Source organism: Notothenia rossii (genome assembly GCF_949606895.1).
Source record: "Notothenia rossii genome assembly, chromosome: 10".
NCBI classification, from domain to species: domain Eukaryota; kingdom Metazoa; phylum Chordata; class Actinopteri; order Perciformes; family Nototheniidae; genus Notothenia; species Notothenia rossii.
This window is the reverse complement of record NC_136908.1, coordinates 62,959,420-62,978,632: the sequence shown is the minus strand read 5'-3', so window position 1 is coordinate 62,978,632 and position 19,213 is coordinate 62,959,420. Positions and strand designations below refer to the sequence as shown.

The 19,213-nt window shown below is 41.4% G+C and overlaps 1 protein-coding gene across 2 annotated transcripts in view; it reads left to right on the top strand.

The window, feature by feature from the left end:
• LOC307021913 (uncharacterized protein) overlaps positions 1-5,963 on the top strand; it is a 14,580-nt gene extending 8,617 nt beyond the window's left edge. For both annotated transcript variants that reach the window (XM_079654441.1, XM_079654440.1), the window contains 5 exons: positions 216-311; positions 2,894-2,991; positions 4,093-4,153; positions 4,814-4,897; positions 5,606-5,963. In XM_079654441.1, the coding sequence (XP_079510567.1) occupies positions 216-311; positions 2,894-2,991; positions 4,093-4,153; positions 4,814-4,897; positions 5,606-5,728 (462 nt within the window). In that variant the 3' untranslated portion in view covers positions 5,729-5,963. The remainder of the gene's footprint in view (positions 1-215; positions 312-2,893; positions 2,992-4,092; positions 4,154-4,813; positions 4,898-5,605) is intronic.
• The last annotated feature ends 13,250 nt before the right edge of the window (positions 5,964-19,213 follow it).

The window sequence follows — 19,213 nt, the reverse complement described above, 5'->3', positions numbered from 1 at the left end:
GAAGAAAGAAATGGAAAAAGATAAATGTCCAACGAGGCGTTCTGGAGCAGCATAGACAGGTCCTCTCTACAGGGTGTACTTTGAGGGTTTTGACTCTGCAGACCGTTCACATGCAGAAGCTACAGAACACAAGGGGACGGGTCAGAACCGGAGAAGAATGACATGGGCCCTTTAATGTTACGTTTTTTCCTACTGTTTTCTTCTGTTTTCTGCAGATGGACGGCGCTGTTGACGAGGTGTTCCTGAACGTCACGCCGCTGTACAGAACAGAGAGTTACATTCAGGGGGAACTGAACAAGCTGCAGTTCTCTGTAAGAAACGCACAGAGAGAAACAGGGAGCAACACGATATATAAACATGGTTAACTTGAGTAAAAGTAGAGGTACCGGAGTGTATAAGGCAGGGGTGTCCAAACTACGGCCCGGGGGCTAAATGCGGCCCGCAAACCATTTTGAATCGACCCCCATCAAATTGAAAAAGTATAATGACTTAAGTATAATAAACTTCTGCTTGTCTTGCTTCTTAAATATATGTGTTAAATATTACACAGTATTCATGTGTTAATAAGAACACTTTTCAAATCAATTCAGTGGATTAAATAATAATAATACATGTATTTTGTAAACGCGTTTACAGATGCTCAAAGTCACTTTACAGAGATAATAATAATAAATGGGATTTATATAGCGCTTTTCTAGACCCAAAGACGCTTTACATTACGAGTAAGGTCGACAAACAAAACAAGAACAAAAACAAAAAACAAAACAAAAACAGAAAAGCAGTCAGGAGGATGTTGGTTCAGAGGGGGGAGGGGCGGGTGTAAGGATAAGCAGAGTTGAAGAGGTGGGTTTTGAGGCGGGACTGGAACAGGGTGAGGGAATCAGACTCACGGAGGTCTTGGGGGAGGGAGTTCCAGAGCTTCGGGGCTGCCACAGAGAAGGCTCTGTCCCCGAACCTCCGGAGTTTGGCCTTGGGGATGGAGAGCAAACCGGCTGAGGTGGATCTGAGGGACCGGGGGGGATGGTAGAGGATGAGGAGGTCAGTGAGGTAGGGGTGGGGGGCCAGATGGTGGAGGGCTTTGTAAGTGAGGACCAGGAGTTTGTAATGGATGCGGTGTGAGACGGGGAGCCAGTGGAGTTCTTTGAGGACCGGGGTGATGTGATGCCACCATTTGGTGTGGGTGAGGAGTCTGGCGGCTGCGTTCTGGACACGCTGGAGTCCACTGACCCTGAGGGAGGTGAAGCTGATGCCGTAGAGGAGTGAGTTGCAGTAGTCGAGGCGGGAGGAGATGAAGGCGTGAATGAGTCGCTCAGCTGCGGGGCGGGTGAGAGAGGGACGGAGTTTGGCGATATTGCGGAGGTGGAAAAATGAGGTTTTTACAACTTGGCGAATGTGGGGCTCGAGGGAGAGGGTGGGGTCGAATATCACGCCACGGTTGCGTGCCTGGGTGGAGGGGGGAACAGGGGTGCCATCGATGGTGAGTGTCAGGTTGGGGGTGTGTGAGAGGGGGGTTGTGGGGGGATTTGGTGCTGAGGTAGATCTGTGTGTCGTCAGCATAGCAGTGAAAGTCCAGGTTGTGATGGCGGAGAATCTGACCAAGGGGGAGGATGTAGATGATGAAGAGGAGGGGGCCGAGATAGTGAAAAGAAAAGAACAAATAAATATAGTTAAAGTCAAATTAAAATCAAGCGATAAAAGAACAATCACAAATGAAAAGCCAGATTGAAGAGGTGAGTTTTTTGAAGCTGGTGAGGTTATTAATGAAAGCTGAAAACATGTTCTAACAAATCTAAGTTCATAAGAAAAAAGCCAAATAACTTATTTCCATAACAACCTTGAAATAGACCCTTCATATTTCCTCTTATTATAATCAGCCTGAAGCTTCTGTTTTAAGGAATGAGCTGCTGACAGAATAAATGAAACCCTCTGGAGAGCTGTTTGTTTCAACAGCATATCAAGAATCATTTACCTACATGCTAGATTTGTCCAACTTATAACTGAACTTATGAGGCAATAGAGCGGTGCAGTGACGAGTCCTAAAACCCGGAAGTGAGTTAGCATTTCACCACTTCCTGTTCCCTCGCCTCAGAGCCAATGGGATCTCTCCGTAGGGTTTAGGATACTATCTGAACTAAGGTCTGTGGTTGAGACAAATTGAAGAGACGGATCACGTTTTGTTCTACATTAAATCATCAGCAGTGACCCCACTGGTGATTTCTGAAGAGTGGACGTGTCTGAAAAACGATGGTTGTTACAGAGTGGCTGAATAGGACTACAGAAGTCGTGGAGGTCGTTGTACGTCGTTACGCCGAACACGTAAACACTCCTCTAAGTTAGTTTCTGTTCTGCTTGAGAGCAAGTCCCTGCCTCCTGCAGACTGTTCAAACAAACGCTTCAACTCGTACCATCTAGAATCTGTGTGTTTGAATATGGATCTGAAGTTGGCGTGACGTTGAAGTCGTGCTGCTGGACTCGGCTGTAGTTCCTTTATAGCATAACGTTAGCATTTTGCTTCTGGACATTAGATTTATGATTAGAACATTATAAAAGTAGACATGTGGAGATTATCCGGCTGAACAAAACGTGGTTCATTTTCCACAGACCTTATTTCGAGCTATTTTCCAAAATCCTATGGAGAAATCCCGTTGCCTTTTTGTCGAGGGAACCTATGCACATGTTACCTCCGGGTAAATACTTCATCCCTGCCTGGACCACTCTATAAACCTGACCTCTAGTGAGCGGCCCAGCCCTTCGTATATTTCTCTGTGTGTGGCCCTCGGTGAAAGAAGTTTGGACACCTCTGATATAAATACTCCGTTACAAGTCTAAAGTCCTGCAACAGTGGAGTCTTCAGAATAAAAGCACCAAAACTAATTCTGAGTATTTTTCTCAGGACTCTTGTTGTGGTTTGAGGAGTTTTGAGGACTGGGACAATCAACTTCCTGATTCCTGCGTCTGCACACCGCCCGCCGCCGACCAGCTGCTAGAGAAGTCTGTTGGCATTTATCAAACTATGTGTAGAGTTAGAAAAAGATTTGGGACACATTTATGATTATAAAAAAAAAAAGCATTTGACATTTCTGAAGGAATTTAAGCTATAAATGTATTGCAGCTGCATAACAAACAAGGCATTGCACAGAAATAGAAATTAAAAGAGTAGAAAGTAAATATTCTAAAATTGAAATATCTCAAAATATAAATAAAACTGTGAAAGTAAAACATTTATGGATTTAATTAAAGAGTCCTCTCCTGCTGATGTTCAGGTGTATATCAGTATGTAGTGTCTCTACTTTAAAGAGTCCTCTCCTGCTGATGTTCAGGTGTATATCAGTATGTAGTGTCTCTACTTTAAAGAGTCCTCTCCTGCTGATGTTCAGGTGTATATCAGTATGTAGTGTTTCTACTTTAAAGAGTCCTCTCCTGCTGATGTTCAGGTGTATATCAGTATGTAGTGTCTCTACTTTAAAGAGTCCTCTCCTGCTGATGTTCAGGTGTATATCAGTATGTAGTGTCTCTACTTTAAAGAGTCCTCTCCTGCTGATGTTCAGGTGTATGTCAGTATGTAGTGTCTCTACTTTAAAGAGTCCTCTCCTGCTGATGTTCAGGTGTATATCAGTATGTAGTGTCTCTACTTTAAAGAGTCCTCTCCTGCTGATGTTCAGGTGTATATCAGTATGTAGTGTCTCTACTCTACTCTTTTTTAAAGAAATAAGGGTTTGAGCTTCTTATACATCTCTAGAGCTCCGAGAAAATTTCATTATGTTTCTCAATCTTTACGAACGTTTTTGACTTATTTTCCCAAAATACTTTGAGCTTCTAAAGCAATTTCTATATTTTCAATTTGCCTAAAATGTTGGGATAAACCCTTCCTAGATTTCCATGCTTCTGAGTGACTTTGAGGACCTTCAGATTTCCTGAGTTGCATAAAATGCTTCCAGTTTCTAGAAAGTTCCGCAAGATTTTAGAAGAGCATCAGAAGTTTTTGGACACACATAACTTTCTTTACGCTCCCGTGCCGGAGGAATTACATACTGCAGAAACTTGACTATTTTGTTCTGTTTTGTTTCTGTTATATCTTCTCTTTTCCCCAAGTTCCTGTGTGCTGGTGGAGAGCGACCTCCAAACTCCACCTCGATTCTGGGTTCACTCCGAGGTATCTATCCATCTATCTATCCTTCTATCCATCTATCTATCCATCCATCCATCTATCCTTCTATCCATCTATCTATCTATCTATCTATCTATCTATCTATCTATCTATCTATCTATCTATCTATCTATCTATCTATCTATCCATCCATCCATCCATCCATCCATCCATCCATCCATCCATCTATCCATCTATCCATCTATCCATCTATCAGTTTTTCTCTGATGAAGCTGAATTCTATTGAAAGAGGCAGGATAGCTAGTTAACGTTAGCTTTCCTGTAAAGTGAGGCTCTATAGAGTTGCATGATGTTAAAATTAGGCTTTATCATTACAAAAAATACAATTCGGACCAAGGTAAATTGTAATGTTCTCATGAGAGGAAGAGTAAGCCATAGTTAGTAACCAATAATAAAGGAGTGTTTGTTGAAAAAAATGTATTCACTGTTTGTTTTCTTTTTTAAATGGTGTCGAAAACTGTTTAATTTCCCTGCATTTCTGCTTTATGTCCTATTTTCTCTTAGTTTCGTCCATAAAAACACAAACAAGCGACCTGTATGGACGCTTCCCATTTGACTCACATAACTGCCTTTGCTTTGGATAGCAGAGAAAAATACATGTTTCTGATGATTGTTTTTCATTAAACGTCGCCCTTTGACCCTCAGCCCTGCGGTCCGATCCTGAAGAGTTACCTGAGCTTTCCCATCAAACTGAGGATAGGAATCGTTTCAGCCGTCGCCACCCTCACGGTACGATATTTCAAGTACATTTTGAGAGTTTCTATAAGCGTTATAATCCTGAGTTTCGAGTTGTGTTTTAATTTCAGCAGGAGTTTCACCTTTCCAAAAAATGATGAGAGTTTGTAGAAAAGATTTCACGAATTCTGGACATGTTAACGTGTCTTTTGAGGCCAAAGAAGTTTCTTCCAGAAGAATCCACAAAATTACTTTTGGGCCGTTGTGGAGTAAAATTCTTAAGAGAAACTGATAAATGATTAATGGACAAAGTTTGTCTTTTGTTATATTTAATAAAATAATAAAGAAAGTCATTATACAAGAAATGGACTCTTTCGCTAAAGACTTTGAAGACATCCGCGTTCTCGTGACACGTAAGCTTCCTATGTTTTGGTGCGGACTGCGTTCACACCAGAGATGAACCGCTCCAGAGTTCACTAGCAAGCGCTCCGAGACCACCTCTTTTAGCGATCCAGAGTCCGGTTGTTTAGTTCACTTCAGAGCTCTGCGTTCACACCGACCCAAATGAACCGCACCAAGCGGCTAAACGCACCAGGGTTCGATTGAACCGGACTATACAAGGCAGGTGTGAACGCACCCTAAGACTATATGTTTTAAATGATGATATGATCATTTGACACGACAGGCAAGAGTTTCCTCCAGAAAATAAGATAAATGTAAGAATGTTTTTTGAATAAAGCATGATTTTTGTTCTTTTTCCAGATGGCGGCCATTGCTCTGTGTCTGACGTTGGGTCTGGAGGTATATTGGAAGAAGCCTCCGGTGGAAACTACAGTCGACGACTTCAACCGAGTGAAATACCAACCAAAACCCTCCCTGGCCTGACCTTTAACCCCTCCGTAAATCTACACCAGGCACTCTTTCTAGATCAGAATTTCTTTTAAAACCCACCATATTTATATTTGACAGGATGCACATTTTAAGTAGAGAATATTCTGCTTTTTAAACAGATTTTTGTGACTATTTGTGAGAAGTGATCCCAGATGATAGGGCTGCTGTGAGACTTTAAATAAAGAAGGAGCGGCAGCGTGTTATAAATAAAGTTTATTTTATAAATTCATGTTTGTGTGTAGTTTCTTCCTGCAGCCACAAGATGGCGCAATATATTTAAATAACCCTAAAGCCGGTTTGTGTCAAATGAGGATAAATCTCTTAGTTTCCTCACATTTTAAATAATAAGAGTTTTGAAAACTAAACAGTCATTCTCCAGCAATTACTTTATTTATTTAATTACCATCACTTTAAAATGATAAAAACGATGTTATTTATACCAAGTTAAGTATACACATTATGAAAATAAATAACACCAAACTCAAAATCAAACATGTTATAAACAGTGGTATTCTACTATTGTGACATATTTGTACTTTGATGGAGTATTTCAATGTGCTGCTCCTTTACATACACTTCTTCTCCAGTACGCTTTGTTCTTTTCATGCAACATTTATTATAAAACGTCTATAAGGCATGTTTTTTAATAGAAATATGAATTCAAAAAGCTGTATTACCGGCTTCTACTCAATTTAAAACAGAAACAAACCTTCAAATGTACTAAAATAACCTCTGGAGAACATAAAACTACTGAATACAATTATAATTAAACATTTTACGTTATTGTTTTTTCAAAGTAACTACATCTAGCTCCACATTAACGAAGCAATACATAAAAATGTTGACATAAAGGAACTTAGTCCAAATATCGCGATACTTTAACCAGTTAAACCCCACGGCCCCGCGGGCAGGGGCAAAACGCAACATCTGAGGGCTTCTTAACATTTAACAAACTATGAATGTGTCATATCCACTTAACGGGAAGAAACTCAGCTATCAGACAATATTAACAACTTTTAGCGAAACGAAACATACGGGTAATAACAAAGGCTCTGAATTAGCCCTGAGCGAAAAAATGCTAACGCACTTAGCTCAGAACTCAAGGTAAAATACTAGGGATGCACCGAATATTCGGCCGCCGAAAATTATCGGCCGAAAATGGTTAAAAAGGCCGTTTCGGCTTTCGGCCGAAAGGGCCTTTAGCACCGAAAAAAATATCACCGAATGTCAGGGAACAGGGTTACGTTGGTAAACTAACGTGTTGTGGTGATGACGTAATCAAAACGCGGCGACAAGCACGGCGCGCGACCATGCTCGCGGCTGGCTCACAGCCAACATGTCTGCCGCTTGGAGATATTTAAAAATATCAGAGAAAGAGGCGCGGATTGCGATTTGTAAAACGTGTTCAGCTGACATCTCTCGAGGGGGTGTAACTGCAAAGACTTTCACCACTTCGGGATTACTCCACCACTTGAAATCAAAACACCCGGACAAATATGCGGAGTAAGATCAAATCACAGGCACTGACAGCGAGAGACTGTTCAGCGCTGCCTCTCATGTGCTTGATGAGAAGAGGAACAGACTTATGGCTGATAAATCAGAGAAGCTACTGTTCATTAAAAAGAACCTCCCACTTTTCCTTAATAAGTAGACAAGGCTGGATTATCATAAGCTTATCTAGTTCTACATGTCTACTCTATACCTACTTTCCTGAACCATTTTCATTGTGAGTTATAATTCACCATCTCAGGTTATCATTAGGGGGAAATGACAGCAGCACAGTGTTCAATATATTGTACTTTCGGTATCTAAATGATACAATGTTGTTTACATTGCTCATGAGGACAGACCACCTTATTTGCAGATTCTTGAAATTGTAATTTAATTTGTAATTGATTGTGGATTTTGTATCCAGTTTTCACTTTATGTATCTTTATACAATGTTTACTACTTTGCTTATGAGGACAGACAGCCTTATTTACAGATTCTTGAAATTGAATTGTAATTTCATTTGTAAATAGTTACATTCATGTGGATTTATCCAGTTTGCACATTTGTATGCATGCACAGTAAGTTTTGCCATAATCATGTCTTTTTCCATAATCAGGTAGCTGAACAACATTGGTAAAAAATGTATACATTATATATATATATATTTCTATTAATGATTTTCGGCCTTTCGGCATTCGGTTTTCGGCCAACTGTTTCCTATTTTCGGTATCGGTTTCGGCCAAGAATTTCCCATTCGGTGCACCCCTATAAAATACCCTTATTACTTATCGGACCTGCTCAAACAAGATATCGATTAGCAAACTGAGATTCCACAGATTACAGACTTATAAGTATCATCACTGAGCGATCAGAACACGCGGCATGGGAGACAAAACCAGACATCACACCACGTAGCTTTGAGCAGCAAACACGGCCAATTTGTCTTACCCTTTGCTGTTTCTGAAAAGTTGTGTTCAATGGCATTAAAACGATAAAGACGCGGCTGAAGGTTAATCCAATGTGCCACTTTGAAATGATTTGAAATGATTACTGATAATCCATCATTCCATTTTTATGTCAATAACATATTTAGCTGCTACTAGAGTGTATGACAGCTTCCGGTTTTGGGCATTCTGGCTACGCATCACTCATTCACCAATGGGTAATGTTTCGATGGATTTAGGAACTTCCACTCGATCCCATTGGCTCTAACGGTTCAAAAGAGATGTCAATCATCAAAATCGACCGATGGGGGGCCAGAGATATGTCAAATCCACCCAAATGACCCCAGAAGTGTTTTTTTTGGTGCTAAATCTCTCTAAAAAGGTCAAATGTCACTTGTTTTGCATCAATCTTGATACAGGGTACTTATTATATGTTATAGTTTGGATTCCTAAAGCTTTTAGTCTACCATCCCATCATTCAAGGGTGCTTTTCACTATAAGTCATGTTTTTTTTGGACGGACACTATAATTAAATTTGTTTTACTATGTTCAATCTGAATTTACTTTAAAATAAAAAAAAATCCATATTGATTCTGACTTTTCTACATCCAACTCACAGGTTTATCATTACTTTGAGAGAAAGATTATTAATGTAACCCTGTTAGAAGGGAAGATATAGTCAATTGTTCTGGGAATGTCATTTTCGAGCCTGAGGCCTGAGAAACAGGCTCAGGGCTCAACGGGTTACGTCGTGTAAAACGTTCGTCCACAACACAGAGAGTACGATTTACAATAAAAATAAACCTTTCAAATCACCTAATATAACCTCGGGATAAAATAACAACTACAAAATAACATTATAAATAAACATTTTAACCGAAAAACAAAGTATTACGTGAGACGTTGGACTCACCTCTGTCGTCATCACGTAGATCTCGTAGAATTCCTCCAACATCTCAGGCTCTGAGCGAGGTTTTTTCGCTAGTTAATCCTCCTCAATTCAAAACTAAAACACGCCTCTTGAACCTCAATGCCTCTGCAAAGAGAGGACTTAAAGTAACAACTGAAGAAAGTTACGCAGAAAAAGCTTCAGCGTTTTTGCTACTTCCGGTCGGCACCTGTTGTTGTTGTGTCTGATTTACGTTACAGAACGTGCCCGCCAGTCGGTGGTTGTTACGCAATACGTCATGACGTCATCCTAACGGTCGCAACGACTTTGTATGTAACCCCCCCCCCCCTGTGAGCCCAGTGTGCTCTGATTGGTCAGCTCGCCCACTCTGTTCTGATGAGTCCTCCACCGTTACAGCGGAACATCAGTGATTATGTTTTACAATGGCGTTTGATAGCAACCAGGAAATGACACCAGTAATGACAAACAGATGAGAATGCTGCGCGGGGTCTGGATGCCGTGTTGGAGGGACGTTGAGGGGCTCGCTGCTCCGCCCTTTGAGGCTCGAGGAGCGGACAGTGTGAGCTGGATCACTGGTGTCGTTTCCTGTTTGCTGCGTGGGGTCTGCGAGACACCGCGGAGCTCAGCTCTCTGAGTGCAGAGATCTGCGGAGCCGGAGATCTTGTACTTGAGTAAAAGTAGAAGTACTCAGATCTTGTTGAGTAAAAGTAGAAGTACTCAGGTCTTGTTGAGTAAAAGTAGAAGTACCAGAGTGTAGGAATACTCTGTTACAGTAAAAGTCCTGCATTCAAAATGTTCCTAAAGTGAAAGTAGAAAAGTATTTCTCATCTAAATATAGTTAAAGACAGTAAAAGTAGTCGTTGTGCAGATTGGTCCATTTCAGAATAATAGATATGATATGTTTTATAATGATTGATCATGAAAGTGTTCTCAAAGCTGGTAAAGGTGCAGCTAGTTTGAATGACTTTGTATACTGCAGGGTAGCTGGTGGATTTACTCCAGGTGGAACTAAAGTCTGATTTCACATCATTCATCCACATCTGAGAAGTAACTAAAGATATTAAATACATGCAGTGGAGGAGAAGTACACAGTAGCATATAAATGAAATACTCAAGTAAAGTACTTCAAAAGTATATTTAAGTACATTACTTGAGTAAATTACTTCCTACCTCTGTATATCAATATTATGTCTACATTACATCCGGGGGTTAAATTGCGCTGGGGCTGTCCGGGGCTTATCCCCGTCACATAGGATGATGCTCTGACGTCATCACCCTCGCACATCATATGTTTACAAATGACGATATATATGTTACAACTTTTCTCCTTCTTAAAGGCCCAGTGAAGTGCATGTTTTTGCACCAAAATGAAATGGCAGTTTCATTCCTTACATATCATTGTGCCTGTTCATGGCTAAAATATTTTTTAATAATTCATAATTAATGAATTAATGAATTATTAATTTTGCCGTCTGAGCCTAACGGAAGTTGCAGACGATAGTGGCTGTGACGTCACAAGATGTACCCAGTTGCGATTGTAAACATGGCGGAGACTCTGGAAAGTGATACTAGTGTGAGAGAAATGATTGATTTGGACAGCTTTTCGGACAGGATAGATGAGGAAAGTGATCAATCTGGTGCACTTTGAGGGCAACATTAAGAGATTTACGGATACAGCTCTCAACACTCATATGAAACATATATTTCAATAATCAAAAAACATTGGAAGGATTTCTTAACCTATTTTATACAACTAATATTACATAGATGGAAATATTTGTTTCCATAGATGACCAAACCCACTGAGATAACTTAGGCTACAGTTTACCTCCCTGAGCTGACGTTATCTCTCTCAGTCCCACAGGAGAGCACTCTCCCTCTCCTTATTGTTGAAACAGCTAATCTCCGTTAGCTCCGAGCTAGCACCAGATGCTAACAACAACCCTGTAACTGTCAGTCTCTCTTTCTCTCTCTCTCGAATCGACCACTGGCCTTTATTTATCATGATCAATCAAATAATCTACGAAACAATGACACCAGCCAGGCTCACCTTCATCTTTTGGGAACAGAAACATCGCCACTTCGGCAGACTTGACATTACTACAGCCAGCGGCAATGCATCGTTTCCCCTGTGTTTTTCATCCCTCTTTCTTCACTGTCGCCTCCATTCTCAGGTTTTCTCGATTGGCAATCACTTCCAGTCGACTCCGACACACTTTCCAGGAAAATACTAGCTCAAAAACGTTGAGAAATTCGACTTTGAAAAAGAGAAAAAACGAACGTTGGTGAATGTAAACAGTGCGGCGGCGTCCATCTCGTGACGTCACGCAGTAGATCGCAAGCCACGCCCACGAAGGCGAAGGTCGACTGCAGATTTCCCCGGAAAATTCAAAACTCGTCAAATTTGTTGCTATTCCAACATTTTTTGATATGGGTTCCAATGGACAATTTTGGTCATTACTATACGTATTAGCATAACAGATCATGCACAGGTGCACACTTCACAGGGCCTTTAATATAGACTATATTTAGGGTCGATATGTGTTGGCTTTACTTTAAAATATCAGATCTCTGTGTGTGTGTGTGTGTGTGTGTGTGTGTGTGTGTGTGTGTGTGTGTGTGTGTGTGTGTGTGTGTGTGTGTGTGTGTGTGTGTGTGTGTGTGTACACAGAGTCTGCAGCGGTTTGTGCTGACACAACTGAAAGCTGAAGTGAAACTTTTGTGTGAGACCTCAACACTTTAAAGGAGAACAAAAAACAGATGTGACGGTTATTCTCCACTGACGCTGGTTTCTATTTCAATCTGCAGGAGGTTTCATTTTCATTTCACACAGAATGAAAGCTACAGGAGGATTGTATTTAAATAGAGTCCCTTAAGAGAGTTCAGGGATTCATCCTATACACCTTTCACGAGATAAATATCATTACAACTCCATTCCCATTCCCATTACTGAATAAATAAAGTTGAATCTGATTTATAATAATTAATATTAATAAACAATATTAAGACAACAAATCTGAAAATGAATGAATCACAACAATAACAAAATTCATAAAAACAAAACAAACATTTGTGTTGTAATAATGAAATAAAATTCATATCGTGGAACGGAGCCCTTAAAGGGACATGAAAAAAAAGACAGAGAGAGAGAGAGAAAAAAAAAGTCGGGAGAAACGAACCCGTTATTTTTTTTTTTTTTTTTGAGAAAGTTACCGGTACGCCATGGAGGAAGTGGAGCGCACAGGAGACAACCATTTCATTACAGACTGTTGTGTTTACGTGGGGAAATGACAGGGCATACATTATTTGAGATATATTTCGAACTCAGACTTCATTTTAAGGACATTTTGATCTATGAATTAATGCACACACACACACACTCACACACACACACACACACACACACACACACACACACACACACACACACACACACACACACACACACACACACACACACACACACACACACACACACACACACACACACACACACACACACACTTATTTGAGTAAGTGGGCTTATTTACTCTGTGTAATATATGTTTAGATATATATTTAAGAAGATATAAGACAAACATACTTTTTGAATTAGCTGAGGGCCAATTAAAAAAGGCTACAAATAAACACAATAGTCAAAAGTAAGACACAAAATATAAAGAAAGATAGAATATGTCCATAAAGTGACACAAAATATCAAAAATAATCAACATTAGGTCTAAAATAAGACATAAAACGATCACAAAGAGATACCACATGTAAAAGAAAGAAACAAAATGTCCACAAATCAACATAACCGTGTTTAGATATATATTTAAGAAGAAGAAGCAATTTAAGACATGCTTGCTTTTTGAATTAGCTGAGGGACGATTGAAAAAGTGCTCTACTAATCTACTCTACAGTTTGGAGGTTTTCTGAAACGTCCTGTTTCTTAAGAGCAAGAACCACATTAAACAACATCCTGCTGCTATGTCCACACACACACACACACACACACACACACACACACACACACACACACACACACACACACACACACACACACACACACACACACACACACACACACACACACACACACACACACACACACACACACAGAGCCAGTGGCGGACTGGCCATCGGGACGTTCGGGTCGAATCCCGATGGCCAGTATACCGGAGTGGGCCGGCCGGTCCACCGTTTCCCCGCAGCGAGGCTCCCCCACGTTGACAGTTCATCAATCTTACGAGCTGCTGTCTTTGCAATTTACTCAGCGCGAGTTGGCGGACTTTTTTTTGCTTTTTTTTGGCTGACTTTAACATCATTTTTTATTTTCAGTGACCGCAGGCTGCTACGTTTTAACCATATATCCTTAAAATGAAGTCTAAGTACGAAATATATCTCAAATAATGTATGCCCTGTCATTTCCCCACGTAAACATAACAGTCTGCAATGAAATGGTTGTCTCCTGTGCGCTCCACTTCCTCCATGGCACACCGGTAACTTTCTCAAAAAGTTCTCTCTTTCTTTCTTTTTACATGTCCCTCGGGGTCCGTACAATAGTCAAAAATAAGACACAAAATATTTTTAAAAAATACAATATGTCCATAAAATGATACAAAATGACTACAAAAAAATGGCAAATGTAAAAAAGTCACGCAAAATATCTAAAATAATCAACATTACTTCTAAAAAAGACATAAAACGACCACAAAGAGATACCACATGTCCACAAATCAACATACCGTAATTTTCGGACTATAAGGCGCACCTGAATATAAGCCGCAGCAGCTAAATTGAATGATGTGTACATATATAACCCGCACTGGACTATAAGCCGCAGGTGTTTTAATGTTTCATTACCATATGTAAGGGTTCGTGCACAGAGGGGATTGTCGGGAAAGAGATGGCTGTTTGAGGAAGCTCCCATTTATTAACATTTCAACAAACAAGTTGCATATTTGCATAACGTATTCAAGTGTTAGCATTTAGTGCAATAGTAGCTACAGAACATGTGCTGTGTAAACTGTACTGTATCACATAGCGTTTCAGACACACAAACTTTTCAACTTTCAAACTTAAACGGTGCGCTCCCAGCGCACGTACCGGCAGTGATCTACAGCAGTGGATTTCAACCAGTGGTACGGGGACAAAGTGTCTCGCTCTCGTAATGTCTGTCTGTCTTGCTCTCGTTCTGTCTCTCGTACCACTCTCGGTTCCACTTTTACTTTTGCGCGCTACCTGTCTCACTCTTTTCCGGCCTCCAGCTTTTCCTGCTGGAGCCCGCCGCTTAAAGGTGGGGGGCGCGGACCGGCCATAGAGCCCATAGAGTTAAAGGTGGTGGACTGCAACCTGTAAAATCCATAGATTTAGGAGGTCCCCTAGTGGCCGTTAGCTGTAACAATCCATAGATTAGCCGCACCGTTTTCACAGCGTCGAAAAATGGGAAAAAAGGCGCGGCTTATAGTCCGAAAATTACGGTAACTGTGTTTAGATATATATTTAAGAAGTACAATTTAAGACAAGCTTGCTTTTTGAATTAGCTGAGGGCCAATTCAAAAAGTGCTCTACTTAATGTGCTCTACGGTTTGGAGGTGTTCTGAAACATCGTGTTTCTTGAGAGCGAGAGGGAGAACCACATTAAACAACATCCTGCTTCTCAGTCATGAAGGTAGATATGGTGCAAAACTCGAGGGCGTGTAAAACCACGTATCTGTGAACCAAATTTGAAGTCACACAAGAAAAAACATTTTTTGATGCTTGTAGAAAAAAAAATGAACTTAGTGATGAAATGTTCACTTGCAGAAAAATATATATATTAACATATATTTTCCATTACAACTGCAACTTGGTTATTACAACCTCTCAAATCAACACGTTCTCACTTCCAACCCGTCACATATTGACGGTTGGTCAGGGCCCCTCCCCCTCACTCTATTACGTACAGGTTACCCCTTGGAAGTCAGTTTTCAACTATCAGGGCGTCCCATTGACTTGCATGGAGCTCCCTGAACTTTGGTAATAGAGGAGTGGGGATCACGGCGAAATGCTCTCCGCAGATCCATTCTCACAGAGTTTATCAACCTTTTCTTACTCAATATGAAGCCACACTTATTGTTTTTACTTCTTTATTTTAATTGAATAATGTAGGACTTTTGTTGCCGTCAGTTATGGGGAGAGTAGGGGCTCAGAATACTGAAATCTGTTTCATCGTTTTTTCCTTCTAATTTTGTATTATGTTCTAAACCACACACTGTTATTTACTCAACAATAACACATAAGTATCCTTCTGTTTATTTATTTGTTTGATTAATAAACAAAAGTTGGAGTCCGTCAGGACCGAGGGTCGGAGCAGCTCTAGTTGCTTTCGAGAATTTTACACCCGGAAGTAAGTATTCTCTCCGCTTCGCTTGACAAACCCCGTGATAGTCCTCAAGCTCTGTGATTGGAGGTTTGAGTGTGCTCCGAGGGTTACGCCGAGCGTCAAACAGAACTTTGAAATGGGATGGAACCAGAGCCGTGGGAAGTAGGGGTGCTCAGGGTGCTGCAGCACCCCCTGAGCAAGATTAAATGGAAATATAATACAAAAAAAACGAATTTTCAGCCCTGATGTAACAACATTCATAATTAAGTAAAGATAACACCCTTTTCACCCCGGTTACAGTTTCCATTTGCCCTGTACGATGAAAGTGGGGGATGTTGGCTTATCAGGCGCCCGCAGCTCACACACAGGACAGATATCAGCTGTCTGGACAGGACTGATAGCCAGACAGACTGAGAGGCTCAGTGAGGTAAAGGACTGAGTGTTTAGATAGTTCACTTTAGTCTAAGTTATCTCAGAGGGTCTCAAACGGTTTGTTAACAATTTATGGAAACAAATATTTCCAAGGCAACCTTTATAATTATTGGGATAAATAAAAACAGGTTTGAAATCATTCCAGTGCATACTATAGGACAGTAAACCAGAAATATTGTTTAAATCTGGAGAGATTAAAGAATATTCATAAATAAATAAATGTTAACTGGTAAAATAAGAAATAAATGAACAACAAAAATAAAATAAGTTACATTTACTTGTTATTGGCTATGTTAGGTTATTGGTTATGTCCACACACTTATTTGATTATTAAAATGTAAACCGATCTTTTCGATATGGGTGTTTAGAGTTGTACCCCTTAGATCTAGTCTCTGGCAATTCAGCTCAAAGTGCACCAGATTGAAGCATTTTACTTTATAATGTTGAAAAAAAATCTTCCCCCCTGACCCCCCTAGAGGATGTGATCCCCACAGCACCCCCCATTTGAAACCTGTTCCCACGGCTATGGATGGAACCACGGCAGACTGTCCAAAACTGGATTTGAACGGGTGGCAAACATAATAATAATACAGAGGGAGCGACAGCACATCATGCAGTGCGTAACGTGGCGCAGTAAGCACTGACATATTGACATGCAAACATTCTACTTAATACTTTATGCTAATAAAGCTGGAGACACCGTTTGCCTGAAGACTGGAATCAGCAAAGTGTCCTTCCACTCGTCCCTGCATTTCCTGGTCAAGTCCTTTTCAAACCCGAGTTGAATAAGGTGAGCTTTCCGCTGCTCCGTCGGAGGTCACTGAAAATGTTTTTCAGGGCTGAAAACGAGTTCTCACAGGAAGCAGTGGAGGCCCCGAAAGTTAAGGCCGACCTAAATGCCCCTATGACACTTGGCATGGCTTCCAGGGTCTTGTGGAAGGTGGTGAGGAGGGTTTTAATGGTCCATCATCTGGGGGCATAGAGCCTTCCATTTGTGCGCGAAGAAACTGTCGGGCCACAACAAACTCGGCTTCTACAAGTTTAGTGCTGGTCAACTCCAACAGGGGCAATACTTTGTCTGTGTTCAAAAATAAATCACTCTCAGGATCAAGTGAAGCCAGTGATTCCATCAGTGCGCTGTTGCGCTCTCCAAAGCGTCGTGCCATCTCTCCACACACTGCGTCAATGCAGCTGTGAAACAGTCTCCTACTTCCTGTTACTGTTTGGTCCTGGTCAAGCCGTGCTCCGTGCTCTACAACCTAATCTTGTAGAGTTCTGTTTTTTGTTGTGCGTCTCTTCTTACTTTGGGGCGGGTCAGTTGTGTCCTCTGCTGCTCCACACTTATCCCATAGCGCACCAAACTCAGTTTCTGTGCGCAGGCCCGCAACACACTCCGTGGCTGAGTTCACCAGCTGCACAGCTGTCAGGAGATCCATGTCTTTCGATTGTAGCATTCTATGAGGTGGTTCAAGAAGCATCAAAATCTTGTTGATCAGAAGCGCAATAAATCCGAAGTCCAGCTTTGAGATGACACTCAGCAGTCCCACAGCTTCCACTCTCAGGTCAGCTGGGAAGGAGCGTGCACGTTGAACTTCCGTCAACAGCTGGGACATGTCCTCATGTGATTTCTGTATCACCTGCACTGTGGCCAAATGACCGGTCCAGCGTTGGTCAAGCAGACGTTTTAGTGTTTCCCCTTGACTGTGGGTTTTCGGATGAATTTGTACAAGAGGTTACACACATTAAAAAGATCTGTGATGGGCTGTTCTGCGGACATTGCCTGCACTACCACCAAATGGAGCTGATGATTGAAGCAGTGCACGTATGGGATATCCCTCTTCAATGTATCCTGAAGGAGTTTCTGTACTCCACCATGTTTTCCCGACATCAGGGAGGCCCCGTCATACACTTGGCTCAGTATTTGTCTGTGCTCAGACCAGAGTGTTGCCATCCCCTCTGTCTGCAGTGGCTATGGTCAGAAGCCGCTCTTTTATCTCACAGTTTGCATCGATAAACCGAAGAACAATGGAAATATTCTCCTGCCCGGTGGGATCCCTGGTTCCGTCGACTTTAATAGAATACACCGCATCCACCGCATACTCTCACATGAAATGTGTTTTTGATGCGGCATGCCTTAGCAGTCCTTTATCAGTCTGTAATGCGTGTTTCCAGTCGCAAAAAGCTTTGACAGTAAAAGCCGCATCAGATGAAGACGTATTTACTTTAAAGTGTCTACAGGGGAAACAAAAGGCTGCGTCTGCTTTTAACCAGTCTTCAAGCCATGGCCTGTTGTTGTGGGACAAGTGAGCTTCTTTCCTGAAAACAATCAGTTTCACCTGGTTGGGTTTATTAACCCCAAGATCACCTGGGGGCCGGGGCTGTTGGACTTTGAGCGGTTGCTGGCCCAAAAGTACCTGTTGATGTGCTGCAAGGTAGCGTCTGTAGTGGAGGCACCGGCACGGAGGAGGAGGAGGAGGAGGAGGAGGAGGAGGAGGAGGAGGAGGAGGATGGTGGGTGTGGTACAGGGTGTGGTAGCGCAGGTGGTGATGGTAGGGGCACAAGGAGCTGTGCCTCGGAGGACAGCGTTGGTGGCGGCCGCCTTGATGAGTCAAGGGCTCGCTAACTCAGCCCCGGGGTTTGCCGAGGTCAAGCTTGTGACATTAAGGCGTGCTGCTGCAACAGGTCGCCAGCAGCACCATCGGCTGCAGCTCTTTCATCGCTATTCGTTTTAATACATTCTTAGACACTTTAAGCCAATTTCTGAAATCCATTTTGTAATTCAAACAGAAATGGGAGTCTACAGAATGCACAATAAACAAATCCAGAATTGGCGGCAGAGTTTGACAGACACATGAATTTATTTGACGTAGCCTGCGATTTTTTTTGTAGTTACTTTCTGACATCACATACATCGTAGCATAAAAGTTCACCGTTTATTTATTATTTAAAAAATAAAAAATAATATTTTTTAATTTTTTTAAATGTTATAAATAATAAAAATTATTGGGGGAGGGCAGGAATGTCAAATGGGAGGGCCTGGCCCTCCCTGGCCCTCCCACGGCGCCGGGCATGATTTAGCTGACGCTTTTATCCAAAGCGACTTACAATAAGTGCGTTCGACCAACAAGATACAAACTTGAAGGAAACAGAATCATATAAGGTCATCAGGTTTCATAGAGCCAAACATTTCAAGTGCTACTCAACTGGCTTTAGATAAGCCAGTCCTTTATTAGTATATAAGTGCTTTGTTAGTAATTCTTTGTTAGTAATTCTTTGTTAGTCATTCTTTGTTAGTAATTCTTTGTTAGTAATTCTATTTGTTCTCCGAAGGCCATGAAGGATTCTTGCCTCTGAAG